Source organism: Gossypium hirsutum, chromosome D11 (assembly GCF_007990345.1).
Source record: "Gossypium hirsutum isolate 1008001.06 chromosome D11, Gossypium_hirsutum_v2.1, whole genome shotgun sequence".
Taxonomy (NCBI): domain Eukaryota; kingdom Viridiplantae; phylum Streptophyta; class Magnoliopsida; order Malvales; family Malvaceae; genus Gossypium; species Gossypium hirsutum.
In genome coordinates this window covers 2,249,412-2,266,151 of record NC_053447.1, presented here as the reverse complement: position 1 = coordinate 2,266,151, position 16,740 = coordinate 2,249,412, and the positions used below count along the sequence as shown (strand labels likewise).

The 16,740-nt window shown below is 31.2% G+C and overlaps 2 protein-coding genes across 3 annotated transcripts; one reads left to right on the top strand and one right to left on the bottom strand.

Annotated features, from left to right (window-relative positions):
* The first annotated feature begins 6,397 nt into the window (after window positions 1-6,397).
* Window positions 6,398-9,251, top strand: LOC107912205 (GTP-binding protein YPTM2). The gene is made up of 8 exons (XM_016840284.2): window positions 6,398-6,656; window positions 7,177-7,249; window positions 7,373-7,420; window positions 7,515-7,562; window positions 7,853-7,924; window positions 8,015-8,170; window positions 8,281-8,384; window positions 8,939-9,251. Exons 1-8 carry the CDS (start codon window positions 6,643-6,645, stop codon window positions 9,033-9,035), a joined length of 612 nt encoding a protein of 203 aa, XP_016695773.1. The 5' UTR covers window positions 6,398-6,642; the 3' UTR covers window positions 9,036-9,251.
* Window positions 9,252-13,953: 4,702 nt separating this feature from the next.
* LOC107912207 (phospholipase A1-Ibeta2, chloroplastic) lies at window positions 13,954-15,900 on the bottom strand. 2 transcript variants are annotated; one of them, XM_041105460.1, is made up of 2 exons: window positions 14,666-15,900; window positions 13,954-14,581 (listed from the first exon to the last, which is right to left on the bottom strand). In XM_041105460.1, the coding sequence occupies exons 1-2, from the start codon at window positions 15,756-15,758 to the stop codon at window positions 14,229-14,231; spliced, it is 1,446 nt and encodes a 481-aa protein (XP_040961394.1). In that variant the 5' UTR covers window positions 15,759-15,900; the 3' UTR covers window positions 13,954-14,228. The 2 variants fall into 2 exon arrangements, with proteins under 2 accessions (XP_040961394.1, XP_016695774.1); XM_016840285.2 differs by having other exon boundaries at window positions 13,954-15,900.
* Between the last annotated feature and the right edge of the window lie 840 nt (window positions 15,901-16,740).

Here is a 16,740-nt window from a genome sequence, read left to right as displayed (position 1 = left end):
AGTGAGCAGGGGGTAGTTTACTGGAATACCTAATGTGTTATGATAATTAATAAACAAAATTTGCTAATCTAATCTAAATAAAGCTTTCCCTAGCTCTGTAATTAAAAGTTAGTTAAAGTGGCACATTGCAAGTGTCTTTTTCCATGTGTTTCGTCGTGTCTTGTTTCCCCAACTAAAGCCCAACAAGCATATTAAACAAGCATATTAAAACCCAAATTAGTAAGTTTATTAATTCAGGAAAAAAAATCAGTTGAACAAATTATTAGTGGTTCAATCCTGCCCTCATCAGGGACGAAATTAGAGGTGGCAGGGGTTCGACCCTAAAATGAATTTTTTTTTATTTAGACTATTTAAAATTTTTAAAATTTTAAATTAATGAAAATAAAATTGTATTTAACCCTCAAAAATAATAAAAATTAATTTAATTTTTTAAAAATTATAAAGCTGATTATTAAAATTATAAAATTATACTTTTACTATTATAAATTTATAATTTAATTTCCGCCCAAAAATTTTCTGACCGTGGACCTGATATGACAAATGTGGGTTCAGTATTAATCTTCAGACAACGAATTAACGATGGGTTGGTGGTTTGCATTTACTGTAAGCTTTGGAAACTCTTAAAAATGGAAATCGCCTTGAAATTGAGCAGCATGGGACATTATACACTGATATACAGCACTAAATTTAAAGTTGGCGGTAACAGAAAGTTTTAGTGAGACTTAATACTTCTTTTAGCCCACTTATTATAGTTAAATTATTACTTTAGTACATGTATTATCTTTTTATTAATTTGTCATTTGTATTTTAATTTATTTTTATCAGTTTCACTCATATACTTTTATTCTGTATTCTTGTTATCTCAATCTAAATTTCTGTTAAAAAAAATTAAACCAATCAATGAGACGTTGTCAGTTATATATTTTTTTAAAAATTCACTTAAAAACTTTAAAATATATAAAAATAATTGAAAATAATTAAAAATCATAAAAAACCAAAATAATCTTAAAATTCAGGCAATTATAAATAAAATTAAAAAATCATAATTTATTTTTGATTTTATAAAAACAATTTTACTTTCCTTGACACATGGTAGCATGCCATTGGTTGACTTCACTTTTTTAACAAAAATTTAGATTGAGGTAATGAATAATATAAAATAAAAGTAGGTCAAATTAGTCAAATATCAATGTGATAATTTAATTATAGTACGTGAACCAAAAGAAATATCAAGCCTTTTAGTAATCATGAAGGCTGTCCAAGTTAATCTTCAACACGGTTTTTCAAATAATTATTTTAAAATTATTTATTTTTAAGATTTTTTTAAAATTTTAAATAATTATTGACATGACACAATATCACTTCAACATAAAGTACACGTGGCATATCATATGTTATTATTTGATTACTCTATCAGTCATGTCATCACTTAATGGTATAAATGGATTAAACATTTAACGAAAAAGACAATTTTTCTATTTTATCTAATATATAACGATTAATTTACTCTTTTTTTAATAGAGAGTGTAAAATATTAATACAATAAGTTGTAGTTCGTGCCTTCATGGACTTCCATGGTATTTTTACCAAAACATTACTTTTTTCAAATTTAAGTCCCCGCTAGTATCACGGGACTAGAACATTATTCTAGCAAACCGCACAGTCTAGGTGAGAACTTATTTTCTAATTCACCTAAGTCAGCCTTATTCTCAAAAAATTAAAATTCACAAAAAAATATCTATAAGGCGAAGCAAATTCAAAGACAAAAAAGTAACTAATGAACAAAAAAAATCACAAAAAACTATGCACACAAGGTACTTGAATAAATGCTTTCAAAAGTATTTGATTACTTAATAATGAAATTATTACAAATGAGGAGGATTGACTCTATTTATAGTTGAACACTCCTAGATCCAACGATACAATTTAAATTATATCAACAGACAATATCAAAATCTATCTACAATATGAAAGTCCTAAGAACTTAAACACTATACAATATTATAACATAGGATTATAGTATATTAACCCTAATAACTCTAGTTTTACTAGATTCTTTTATTGGGCTACCAAGATTTCAAGTAGTTGAGTTTTTTCGTAAATTTCACAAATCGAACTGATTAAAGTATGTCAAATGAGACTCATTTAATCAGTTGATCTCAATGAAATGTTCTGTGTGTATTTATCACGAGTTTCAATCCACAACTCATGATACTAGGCGCTAGTTAATCATTAAACCGCCATCAATATGGAATTAATATGGGGTAAGGTAAGTAGAGTGTTCATGTCAATTTGATTTTTATATATCAAGATCTAAATAAACCAACTAAATTATTAAAAATAGAATAGAATCAAATCAAAAAAATTTGGTTGGGTGATTTCTTTTAGTTATCTTCCAGATTTATTTATAAAAGAAAATAAAAAAAAAAACATTTAAGGAATAATATATTTTCATTATATTTAGATTTAATTAACTGGGTTGAACTAAGAAGTTTCTAGAAGCCACCTTGTTTGAACATTAATTCCAAAGGAAGCTAACCACGAGCCGTGAGCTTTGGTCAAAGACTTCATCAACGTGAAAAAAGAGGTTAAATCTAAAGAGGAAATCGCCCACCACGTGTTTGTTGTTTTGTCTCATTCTAACATTTAGGGTCATTGGCAATGGTGTTTTGCAGGCACCGCCTGGTTTCCGGCTACCATCCGCGTAGCTGAACCGCTTGAATCGTCAAAGGGCTGCGTTCATTTCATGCAACAAAACAATACATACACACGTAAACGAAGCGCAAGGAAATCTCGTCTGGCTTTCCAGTTTTATTGAATTGAAAATATTTTATTCTATGAAATAACTAAATCATATGTTTTGAAAATGACTTAAATGTCCTTTGAAAATCTTGTGGTCAGTAATTTATTATTAATTCATTTTTTAAGAAAAAAAATATAGATACATATAAAATTTTAAATTTCATAGCCGACATTATAATATGTATCAACATGGTCTACTGTTTTTATTAATAATATATTATATAATTGTTTTATAATTTGGATATTTATATCTTGCATTTTGATGCTGACTTTCACCTATATCTTATCAATTTTGTACATCTCTTGTAATACTTGGCTATTTATAACTAAATATTTTTTTATATTATTCTAAAACTATTCATATTACATTTGAAGTGATTTTTTAAAATATTTTAACACTAAAAATATTAATCGAATTAATATTTAATCTACGCATACCTGTATTTAATTAAATGATACAATCAATAAATTTTATGAAGTAATGCTAAAAGATTTCAGTTGAAATTGCATTTTGATTAAAGTTAAAATTTTAATTGAATCATTGAACAGTTCTTATCACCTCTTATTGTAAAAAAGTTGATATAAGAAAGAAAAGATTTATGGATATATATAATTAATTAATTTGCTTAAAGTTAATTTTAGTGCTTATTTCATTATCACCTTTTTTATTTCAACTTGTAAGCAAGGAATATACTCTTATTTTTTATTCATTAATTGGATTGGATGACCTGAAATAAATTATGCCATAAATTATTTATATCCTTAGTCTTTCTGGGATCGACTTGTATAAACAACGAAATAAAAAAGATTAAAAAGGTTAAATACACGAATTTTATGCTTTGACTTTTCACTAAGTAAGTATATAAAATATAGAAAAAATAAACTTAAATGTACTAAATGTATATTACCAAAACTCCGAATATAAAGTCTTGACTCTCACAGAGTAAACTTGAAAGGGGTATTAAATTCTCTCTATAGTTACTGTAAGAGCCCATTTTTGCCCCAGGCCCAAATACAAAATTAACCCTAGCCCAAAACTAAGAAACTTTTCAGCCAAGGGAAACCCTAGGTGCGCCGCACCTAGGTCTGACCCCTAAGCGCCAGCCTCGTGCACGTTGCCTCTGCTACCAATCGCCGCTCACGCACGCCACCGGCCTCCATCGCGCATGCTACCACCACGCGTCTGACACCCCTATCACCTGCAACATAGAGCAAACAACACACAAGCACTAGAAGACAACAGAAACAATAAAAAATAGAAGTTTAACAGTTTTAAAGATTTGGCTATATAAGCCGAACACAACCATTGTAATCTTCTTCCTGATTTTACGAACAGGAGAAATAAAAACAATAGCAAAGTTATTACTGATTTCAGTCAAAGGATTTCTTTTCTTTTCTTTTTATTTTGTTTATTTATTTTTTAAAGGGGAAATACGAGAGTAAAAGGGAAAGCAAAACTTACCTGAAGCAGACCCGCAACCCCGCCGCCGGTGGTCCTTCACCGTCGTCAGATTCGGGTTTGGGAAGGGACCTTTTCTTTATCTCCTCGTTCCCCCGTCTAAGATTTCGGTCTTTGGACGCCCACGGTGGCGCGAGAGTCGGCCCTGTTGGCCGGATTTGGGAGATACCGAGAGAGAGAGGCCTCACTCTCTCTGTTTTTTTCTTAAAAACTGAAGGAAATAATTTTTCTTTTATTTCTTTTTTGTTTATATAAGCTACAATACGGCGTCGTTTTGGGCCTTAGTATCGGTGGCCAAAAACGGCGCCGTTTTAGATATGACCCGCGACCCGACCCGCCAGAAAGAGGATCCGCACGTTCTCCCTCTAGGGAATATTTGCGCAAATAGTCCCTTGCCCTTCGCCTCTGCTTCAATTTGGTCCATGGACCATGCACAGATGTCCCCTGAAACGGTGCCGTTCAGACGGTTTGGGAATATTTCCCTTTCGTCCCTGTAGCTATGCACGCGTTTAGTTCAGGCCCCGATTGTCCCTTTTATTTAAATTCTGTCATTTCATTTTGTTTTAATTTCAATCTGGTCCTGGGTCCATTGAATTTATTTGTTTATCATTATTATTATTATTAAACAAAAAAACTCTTTTATTATTATTTGTCTTTAAGTTTTATTTACTTATTATTTATTGTAAACTATTATATATATGTATCTTTTAAATTTTCAGATGTATGTATATATTCTTTGAAACTGTTTGTACTTTTTTTTATATAATATTATTTATTTTAAAATGTTTTATATTTATTTTAAGTTCTCTTATATTGTTTATTCGAATTTTTATTATTTATTGTTCTTATAAATCATTCATATTAAATTATTATTTACTTTAGATTGTTATATATATTAGTTTCATATTATTGTCATTTATTGATGCAACATTTTATTCATAAATTGTTATTTTATGCTCTATATTATCATTCCATCAATGTAACCCTTCATTCGCACATTATTTTTAAATGTTACATTTTTACCCAAATTCGTAAAAATAAAAATTTCAAATAAGGCAATATTTTGCATTTTGGAAATTCGAGAAATTGTACCCTAACTTACTGGGTCTCGATTTTCTCATTAAACCTAAATAGCAAAATATCCTTTTAAATTTCCAAACACATAAAATTTTGAAAATAAAGGTAATATTTCGTATTTAGAAAATTCGAGAAAACGTGCCCTAACTTACTGAGCTTCGATTTTTCTCGCGTTGATCCTAAATAACCGAATATCCTTTGAAAATTGAAATAAATGAGGTTTAAATAAAAAAATAAAAGGCAAGCTTACTCTCGAAAATACGAGGTGTCGGGTCCTAACTTACTGGATGTGACATCTTGTTGCTTCGAGATAAGAAGGCATTTTTCCATTTTGATTTATTCGAGTAATTTTAAAATAACACACATAAAGAAGGATCGTATTTTTAAATTCTTTAAAGTTCTCAATTTCGACACCAAGACATTTAGTAATCAACTAGGTACCAATTTTGGGCGTATCGAGGGTGCTAATCCTTCCTCGTGTGTAACCGACTCCCGAACCCGTTTTTCTGAATTTCGTAGACCAAAATTATTGTTTTAATAAAAATTAAATCGTTTATTAAAAACAACCACTTTTAGAGGTGACCCGATCACACCTCATCAAAAAAGATTGGTGGCGACTCCCATTTTTGTTTTTATTTTCAAAATCCAAGTCGACCTCATTTTTATCAAAAAAATAATGTCAACAGTTACTACAAAAACTCATCTACAACTATATTTTATCGCCTCTAAAAAAATTATGTTGTACTACCTATTTAATTACCTTTTCAGAAGAGGGATACAAGATCCTTTAAATAACATAGTTTAACAAAGAAGAAGGGAGTCACATCCCACGTAAAATTAAATATGGCATAAAAAAACTTTTAAATAACTATAGAATAGAAAATTTTCCATGAAAATGCAATTTCGGAGAAAAGGAAAAGCAAAAAATGCCCAAAATTGTAATTTAACAATAGACGAGTGCATGACACGTGGCATTCAACTGATTCCCATTGCTACGTCACAGCTCACATCCTGCAATTCTCATTAAATTTAAATTTAATCAAAAGTAATAAATAACAAAAATAAAATAAAAATTCCAATAATTCTGGCTCTTTATTATTTATGACAACAATACACCACCACGTAGCTTTTGCTTCTTCGAATTCTCCTCCATCTCACGGTAAAAAGATCTCCCTTCCCCTCTCTTTCTCTCCGGCGGCGATCTCAAATCACCGGTAAATCGCACCGTAACGCCCGATTACTCGTCACCTCTGTGATCTCCTCTGACACCTCGTGGTTTCAGTTTATTCTAACTCGTCGCCATCATGAATCCCGAATAGTGAGCTCTTAATTTTTTTTTTCGAATCTGAAGGAAAAAACCTTTAATTTTCTAGTTTCATTTTGATTTCATGTTAAATTAATCATTTTCAATTTATATTTATATGGATCTGCTTGTTTTCCCTATAATTTATTTTTTTCTTTCTTTATCTTGATTATTGATTTGCTTTGCGAATCGGATCCGATTGATTTTTGTTTCAGATCTGTTTATTGACTTTCTAGCTCTGTAAGTTTGATCAGAAATAATAATTTTAGCTAAAATTTTGTGATTTTTTGGAAGTAACTTCTTAAGTTAGTTAAAAGTTTCTGGAGATTTTTAATATGTTTCGAAGAAATTAAAGCTTAAAGATTGAAATAATCGTGCATCGATCGATCGTTTATATTCTGAAGTCGTATCAAGGAGCTTGGTTGCTTTATAAGATTTCAATTGATCTATGTTTATATGTTGAGATTTTATATATATACACACACATATACTGTGTATAAATATCCTGATTTTGGTCTGTTTGTTTTAATGACAGTGATTATCTGTTTAAGCTTTTGCTTATTGGTGATTCTGGTGTTGGGAAATCATGTCTACTTTTGAGGTTTGCTGTAAGTTCTTGGTCCTTTGATTTTAATCTTTTGGATCTTAGCTTCATGATTTGTTATATTCTCTATCCGTTCACCAAATGTTAATGCTTTGAAAATCATTTTTCTTTAATTTTGGTCAACCAGGATGATTCATATCTGGATAGCTACATCAGTACCATTGGTGTTGACTTTGTGAGTATCGTCTTAATACTTATTTAAACTACTGGTTTGTTTATTTCAAACATATTAGTAGCAACTTAAATCTGATTTGTGTTCCCAAATGCAGAAAATCCGTACTGTGGAACAGGATGGAAAAACCATCAAACTCCAAATTGTAAGTCACAAATATTTTCTTTTGTTAATCCGGTTTTGACTCTTGAAAGTTATCAATTCGGAATGCATACCATGATCTGGTACATGCATAGTTTGGTCTACTTTAATCAGTTGCCTTCATATTCTTAGTTCTAGTCAATTCTAATTTTACAAAATTCTTTGTTTAGAAGTTAAATCCTTTTAGTTCTTTCCCGTAGAATATATGATACAATTTATACACTTAAAAAGCTGTATCTTTTCTGATCATTCTCGATTGCTGATTGCTTTTCATGTTTGTCTCCGGATATGCAGTGGGACACTGCTGGCCAAGAACGCTTTAGGACAATCACTAGTAGCTATTATCGTGGGGCTCACGGTATCATAGTAAGCCCATATCTACCTTTTTATCTATGTTTTTTCTCCCTTAATTTTCTTTCTGCAGGACTAAACTAATGCTTCTTTCAATCTTGACAGGTTGTTTATGACGTGACAGACCAAGAGAGTTTCAACAATGTCAAGCAATGGCTAAACGAAATTGACCGCTATGCCAGTGACAATGTGAACAAACTTTTGGTTGGGAACAAGTGTGATCTAACAGAAAACAAAGTTGTGTCATATGAGACAGCTAAAGTAATAAAACCGATTGCACATACAAACCCATCCCAAATTTATACAGTTTTAGGTATTGAAAAAAAGTCCTCAACTTCTCATCACTTATTTCTTGTTTTCCTTCTGTACAGGCTTTTGCTGATGACATTGGGATTCCTTTCTTGGAAACAAGTGCAAAGGATGCCACTAATGTTGAAGAGGCTTTCATGGCCATGGCTGCTTCAATCAAGAATAGGTATGTATAACATATATGTGTGTATATATGCATACGAGTTATGATATATTAGTGTATAACTAAATTAGATTTGCATATTGTTATAACTTGTTAAAAATATCATGGAGGTCCTATATTAGGAGTCAGATTGCATTTTGCCCCTTTTACTTAAAAAATAGGCAAATTAGTCCCTATACGTTAGTTCAAAGAGCATATTGGTTCTATTTGTTAAAATTTTCATCCATTTGTACAGTTAAAAACTAATTGGTTTGATGGAATAATCAAACAGTGGTACGTGGCATGCCACATGTACATCATGCTAGCATATAGAGACCAATTTTTAACAATAGAAATTGATGGAATTTTTAACAGAAGGACTAATTTGAGCTTTTATTCAACTTATGAGAATTAATTTACCCATTTTTTGAGTAGAGCAAAATGCAATCCCACTCCTAGTATCAGGTCTCCATAGTACTTTTACTGTTCTAACTTTTTTTTACTATTAATATTTGTTAATATTTGTTTAGTTCAATTATTGTATTTTATTTTTCAATCCATGCAATGATTGTATACAGGATGGCTAGCCAACCAGGCATGAACAATGCGAGACCTCCAACGGTGAATATCAAAGGACAGCCCGTTAACCAGAACTCTGGTTGCTGCTCTTCTTAAATGAAAATTTAGTTTTAGTTGGTCCATGTGATGATATTTGTCCTTTTGTGTTATTTGTTGCATGTAGTTGGGGGAAAAAAAAAACTAGTCTGATTTTTATTTCATTTGATAGTAAAAGATGGTTCTACATGATTTTTATATTCTTATCTTTGTTTGTTATATTAAATACTCGATTCTAAATTTCTATTCTTTTAATTTGATTTGATTTAATGACTACATTTTGTACAAAATATGGATATTTGTGAAAATCAATTCCTACCATCACCAATTGGTCTAATCTGAATAAACAAAACCTTTTATAAAAAATAAATTCTAAAGAAAGTTTAAATAATTAGAATTTCTAATAGTTTACCATTTTCCTCGAAAACCTTTTTTTTTTATCAAGTTGGAATATTATTACACAATTTGGTTTAACCTAAGAACAGGTGGAAGGAATATTATTTACACAAATCAAGCATAAAATAATTATGAAAGAACAAAGCTCATGGAAGAAGCATATTCTACTTAATTAAGTCACAAGGGCTAGACCGGTGGACTATTAAACCGAAAACCTGAGGTATGAATAATTCGATCCCTGATCCAGGAAACTGTAAATAAGTCAAACATGCGAGGAATTTTGATTTCATGCAAATCACAACTAAGAAAACCACTTTCTGCTTGTTGGGTTGGTGGATTGTTTTGCCGGTCTTGATTGCTGCCTACTGGAAGGAACTGGGTAGATATTGAATGGGCTCTTGTTCTTGTTTGGTTCTACTGATTCTTCGGAGGAAGTGATTGAGCTCCCTTTTAAGGCCGAATATTTTATCTTTTTGTTTAGATGGAAGATGTGCTTATTTATTGAGGACTGCACTTGTTGCCTCTCGTCCTTTCCCTTTTTTCAATAAAAATATAATATCCAGCTATTATCAAAAAAATAAAAAAAAACTACTTCAATTCATTAAATTGAAAATTAGAGGTATGAATAATTGTACCTAATTGGGATACTTTTATTACTCAAAAGAAACTGCAATAAGTCAAACTTGCAAGGAATCCTGGTTCCATTTGCATAGAGCACAGCAATAAAAATAAAAACATTCATAGAATATTTAAAAATAATATGAAATATATGTGAATCGCCATGATGTTATGTAACATCCCCATACCCGACCCAATCGTCGAGTCAAGGCATCAAAATGTCACATTCGTTGCCGAAGCAACTATTGAAAATTCATATCAATTTATCATATTATTTAATTAATGTAGATCATTAACTCATTTTAGTAATAATTGAATTTACGATAAAACTAATAATGAGTTAAAAGGAGCTCATTGAAACATCCACAATGATCAAAGGCCAAACTGTAAAGTTCATAAAAATTTCTAAATTGTCATCGCGACGTTGGGGTTTCCACGTCGTGACATGGCGAACTTGTCATCGTAACATCGTCTCCATTTTTTTACAAGTTCCACGCTTTATTTTTATTTATTTATTTTTATATATCATTACCTGAATATATATTCACATGTCATAACCGTCACTTCATTTTACATATCATCCACTTACACCTATTTCTAATATCAAGTCCTCATAAAAACATGATATTCAATTAGAGGTAACAAAGTATATAAAATTAACACAAATATTAAAGTTCTACAAATTAGACCATTGGAGGACTTGCATTTTCAAAAGTAGTTTACCCACTTTACCTATATTTCATATTTATTTCTAAATTGTGCCAATCAATTTAATTCTTCATAAAATTTTAACAAAGAATTCAATATCACATCAATTAACAATTATTCACTTATTATTTTATCAATTCATTTAAACATACTCACATGTATTAATCATTCCATTACTTATAACCATTTCGAAACATTTCAAATTCATCTACTTTATATATATTTATATATATTTTTTCCTCCTCCTCCTCTCCATTCCATATCCTTTATGTATATATTTATTAGAATCTTTAATTTTTAGTATATAACATGCTTATATGTAACATTACCTATAATTTCACTATTTACTTATGTGTTCATATCAAAGCTGTCCACTTGAGTCATAGTCACTAAATTATTTATATCTTGAGCTATAAAATTCTGTTTCTTTCACCGTTTTTTCCATATGAAACTAGACTCAGTGAGATTGAATTAAATATAACTAAATTTCTATAATTTTTGGTGAATTTTCAAAGTTAAGTCACTGCTGCTGTCCAAACTGTTTTAATGAAAAAAATATTTTCTTTTCCATGGTTCTTTGCACTATCTTTCATTCATTCACACATAATTGTCGTACTTTTGATTACTATACAATTTAGACACTTATGTTTATGTGTAGATTACATGTTCATTTCTTAATCTTAGTACTTTTCACCATACAAATTATATTCTCTTACCAATTTAGTGTTTTAATTAAGTCTCTATTCTTCATCAAATACTTTCTATTTCTAGTATTTAGATTAAATACATGTTTCATACATCTTACTCAAAATATCTTTAACTCAATCTATTGAAATACAAGTAGGTTTAGTATGAAACTTACCTCATTTGTCAATAATTTCTTCATTTCCATGCATTTCTCATCTTCACCACTTTCCTTCCTTTTTCTTCTCATTTTCCCCACTTTCATCTACTATTTTCTTACTTCTAAATTGATGAACATATTCTCTAGAATCTCTACTTCATCTTCTCTCTTTAATATCTAAGGAAATTTTAAAAAATTTTGGGTAAAAATGTAGGTTTTCATGGCAAAACACTAAATTGTAAAGAAAAGAAAACTTATTTTCTCATCCTTTCACTCATGTTTGAAGGATGATAAATTTCCTTCATCCTTCCTTTCTTTTTATGCTACCATTTTCTAAATAAAATAATAATAAACATCTAAGTAAAATATTAATAAAATAATTTTTAACTAATTAATTAAAAAAATCACCAAAATACCGTCAACATCATCACTACATTCTAGAATTCTCCCTCTTGCTAATTGACCATTTTACCCATTATGATCTTTCAAAATTTCACCGCCAAACCATCATTTAATTTGGTAAAATTATCATTTAGTCCCTCACAATTCTTCACATATTCAATTTAGCCCCTCAAATAGTAAATTGGATTATTTTCACTTTTGGTCCTTCAACTTTCTAATTTTTACACTTTGCTCCCTAAATTTTGAATATTTACACTTGAGCTAAAAAATTTCACATATTTATGATTTAGTCCCTTCCTTAATACATCAAGTCATGCTTCTTGATTTAACTCTATTTTGATATATTGCAACTTTCATTTTCTTTGATCCTATATCTTATTTGGCTAAGATTTTATCTCATATTATTTACGACTAATGGGACTTTGAGGATGTTACATGTTATATTTAAAATTTTAATATTTTAGTAATATTTAAATTAAAAATAATAATATAACTTTTTTAAAATAATAAAAGTTAAATTAATAAAATATACAAATGTTAAAAGTTAAATTTATCTGTATACCTATAAAATATCGAAGATTTAAAAACAACATAAATTTAGCAAACAATCTTTTACCCAATAAAAGTTGTGGTTTGAACACTGATGCTATGCACTTCTAAACTAGTAGACCCATTATGGACTGTAATGTGATAAATGGTTAATAGTGAGATTCTTCACTGTAGCGACGCCTTTCAGTTTGCTTCCTTCATCAGAGATTTGTAGTACCCTCTTGAACATCTCATTGGACTTATCACTTTGCATTTTAAGTCACTTTACAACCACCACTGCATCGAGGCTTATTCTTTGTCTCACTCATTATATAATAAGAAAATATGATAACAATTATGGTGGTTGAAGTTTCGATCCCACTCATGAGAATAAAATATATTTTATAGCTAATCGTTTACCTCTTCAAAAAATATTTATAGCAAGGAGATTACTCAATATAACTGGTAATGAATATATCCAAATTTTGACAAAAAAAAAAAAGGTAACACCTAACTTCAATTTCAATAATTAAAAAATGATTGTCAATGAACCAACAGAAACAAAGAAAATCAATAAGGCTCACCAATTCTTATGTTTTTACCTCAATTTCAATAATACCATGAAATAAGGATTACAAAACCCACTTATCTGTATATATGGTTAAATTTTACTATTGCTCCCTATATTTTTTAAAAGTTGTAGCTTTAGTCTTTGTATTTTATACTTTTCGAATTAGTTAAATTTAGTCTTTATATTTTTCAAAATTCAAAATTTTAGTTATAACTCAAACAATAGTAATTAAATTCGTTTAGTTAAATTCAATTACTAGTTATGTACTATTCCTGCAAATATAAATTTGGTTCATATTCTTGAATTAAATCATTCTAAGTCCATATATTTTTCTAATTTTAAAATTTCAATATTGATCAAATGATAAATAATTAGCTGAAGTAAATTTATTGATATTCGAGACCGAAAGTTTGATTTACAAATTTATATGTGATAGTACGTGTGTGTATTTATATGTGAAGAAAATGTTTGAGAAAAGAAAAGTGACAGAAAGGCAGTACGGACTCAGAGAAATACTTGCGAATGAGGCAGACAGAACTGTGAGCTCGTTTAAAGACGTGTGAATATTTTCACTGTATTTTTGGGAATCGAGTTAGGAAAGTCAATAAAATCTCTATTACTAATTCAAAGTTACTTAATTCATAAAGTTATCAAAATTCTTTTGTTTTCGATATGCTTTATTACCAAAAATAATTTTTGAAATAATTTAGTGGTTCATAGATAAAAAAATTTGTGTTGTTTTTTCTTGCTTTCATTTTCATTAAAGAAATGGGAGTTACAGATGATTCCTAGTTTTTGTCTGTTGATATAATATACAGCTACAACTATTAATAGCTCCTTCTCGATCCTTAAATAAAGGATAATGCGCTTCAGTGCACTCGAACTCATGTCTTTTTATACTGATAAAAATACCGATATATACTAATGGAGTTAAGACTCAATTCACATTGAAGTCAAGTTTTTTAAACTGATATAGCTATAACTAGAACACCAAAGTTGTTGTACATTGACAAAAAGGTCACAAATTGAACTTTATGCATTCCATTCTCTCATGGTACGTAAAAAAAAAGATAAATAAATAATCAAAGAAATATTTTTTCATTGTGTGTGAAGGGAAGAATATGGGACACCCTCTTTGAATGGTATATGTGCAAATTCTTTTTTTCCCTCTAACAAGCTTCGCTTTTTATTGAGATGGACTAGGCAAACAACTAGGCATAGGGAAGCTAAACCTATCCCTTTCAAGGTTTAAACTCAATGCCTTGTGTGTATACAATTGTTTCACGTTTGATCCTTGATCATGAAGTAGTTTCGCTAAACTTCGTTTAGCATTCGACCTAAATGGACACTTTGATGATAAGTATCCGTCCACCAAATGTAAGTAAGCTTCCAGATCATGACAACATGCTATGTCCACGTTCGATTTTAAATAAGGTGACATTTTAGTATCAACCCGTAATTCTGTTCCGACGTGAGAGTATGTCCATGGGTTATCTTGTTGTTGTTGTTGAGCTTTTTCACCGATGAAGACACCTGGAACTTTAGTGATCAAATCTTGATTGTTAACGATTCTCAATACTTTAACATTTTTCTTATTTAATCGTTCGACAAAACCTTTATTACCTACTCGAGGTCCTCCAAAAGAGAACACGGCAACCGGCGGCACATGAGGGGCACACGAGCTTATTTCGTCGGCAACTAAAAGAGATAGCGCCGCGCCAAGGCTGTGCCCTGTGATTGTAATGCTAAGGGGTTCTCCTTTGTACATTTCGATCAACCTTTGCACTTCTTCGACCACTAATTCAGCCAAGCTAGGCACGTGAGCGCCGCGTGTTTTATGTAAGCTTAAGAACCCGCGTTCGACCCTTTGGGTCGGATCATCGGATTCGGGGATTTGATCCAGTTGGGCTCGGAAATTTTCGGCCCATTCCATGCACGTAGCGGTTCCACGTAAAGCAATCACGATATCCCTCCTCCCCATGCGGTGGATCTCCCTCTTATCATCGCAAACCGCTACATACCCTATCCAACTTGACCTTTGGGTCATCCACCCGAGATCCGGAGCCAAGTCGTCGACCCATTTCGGCAACCCGACGGAGGAGGTTGTGTAGAGGCTCTTTGTCACCTTGTAAGACCTATCGGGTAACGCCACGTGCCTCGGTAAAGGAGCCTCGTCGGTTGACATGGCCGGGTTCGAATGGAAACCATGGTAAGCAGCTTGAACGAATTCACCGTACCGAACAACTTCTCGCCGGAGATTCTCGTCAAGAGGGTCGAGCAAACCGGACCAATCATTGCAACCGTGGTACTCTCTCCAACGAGAACCGAGGTTGTTCCTCGGAGAATACTCCATGGTTTTGGATAAAAGCCTCTGAAGCCTATTTAAATGGCGGGGAGACATCTCTTCGGCGGCTTTCATTTCAGGCCAAATCCGGGACAGGTTAAGCCCTTCGAGTAAACCCTTACCTTTGGTTTCGATCGACCCGTTGCTGGTGGAAGTTTTGACGACCCGTTCCGGGTCGGGTTGGTTTGATTTCTGAAGGAGCTTTTCGAGGTTGGAAAGGGTTTCCCGAGTTAACTCAGTCGAAGATGCCGATGAAACATGTCTTCGAGAAGTTGGATTTAGAGGTGATTTCTGGCTCTTGAAGCTTGCTCGCCTGGTATTGAAGACGTTCAAGTTCTGAGCCGGAAGAGTCAACCCGACGCCGATCATCATGTAGTAACGAAAACCGGAAAATTTGACAGAAAATTATATCAAAGATAAAGGCAACGGCAATGGCAATGGCGATGGCGAAGGCGAAGAAACAGAGGGCTTAAATCGAACAGCTAATGGGAAGACCAAGTGGATATTAAACTTTAAAGGTAAAGGTATTTATAGACAATGATTTTCCAATGTATACCCACACTTCACATCATAATTACATAAAGAACCTTAGTGTCTTGTAATGGTAATGATGAAATTATGAGATGTTTTATATGGTCTTTTTGGTATTATAGGGGAAAAATTAATTGAGAAAGCTACACCCTTCAGCTTTACCGAGTTCAAGAAAAGTCTGCCATCAATGAGAAAGGTAGTTAACTTTATTTGGAGTTTGAATTGACCGAAAGGACCCTTGGATTCGGCCTTCTCATTGAATAGGATAAAGTTATAATGTTTTAATTGTTAAAATTATTTAAAATATAATTATATAAACACAATAAACAATAAATTTATAAATTTTTGGGTAAACTACCTAGTTGGTCACCCAATTTTTAGGGGACTTTCATTTTGGTCATTCAAAATGAAATCCTTGCAATTTGGCCACCCAACTTTTAAGACGCTATCATTTTAGTTACTCAAGAGTTAAATCTCTAACGAGAGTTAACTATAAGCAGCACATCATGTTTGCATTTTCATTTTGGTCACCCAAAAAATATATTTTTTTAGTATTGATTGGGGTAAAAAAAATCAAGAATTAAAGTGAAAAAAAGAGTAGAAACTAAAATAGTACATAAAATTTATCAAACTCTACTTGTTTATCCCACTGCCAAAAATTCTAAATTTGAGTTTTGAAATATATTTTTTTTAATATTAAGATTCAAAATTACAGTAGCAAATCAGTTGACATTATTAATGGATAAAAAACTTTCAGCAACTTATTTAATTTATTTTGATGTTTTGAAATTATTTTTTTCAAAAATTATCAATGAAATTTATC

Bases quoted from the DNA above. Each gene is read 5' to 3' on its own strand.
- LOC107912205 (XM_016840284.2), top strand. The intron at 7,250-7,372 runs GTAAGTTCTTGG...TTGGTCAACCAG, and splicing joins GTCTACTTTTGAGGTTTGCT to GATGATTCATATCTGGATAG. The intron at 8,171-8,280 runs GTAATAAAACCG...CCTTCTGTACAG, and splicing joins TGTCATATGAGACAGCTAAA to GCTTTTGCTGATGACATTGG.
- LOC107912207 (XM_016840285.2), bottom strand. From the start codon at position 15,758: ATGATGATCGGCGTCGGGTTGACTCTTCCGGCTCAGAACTTGAACGTC.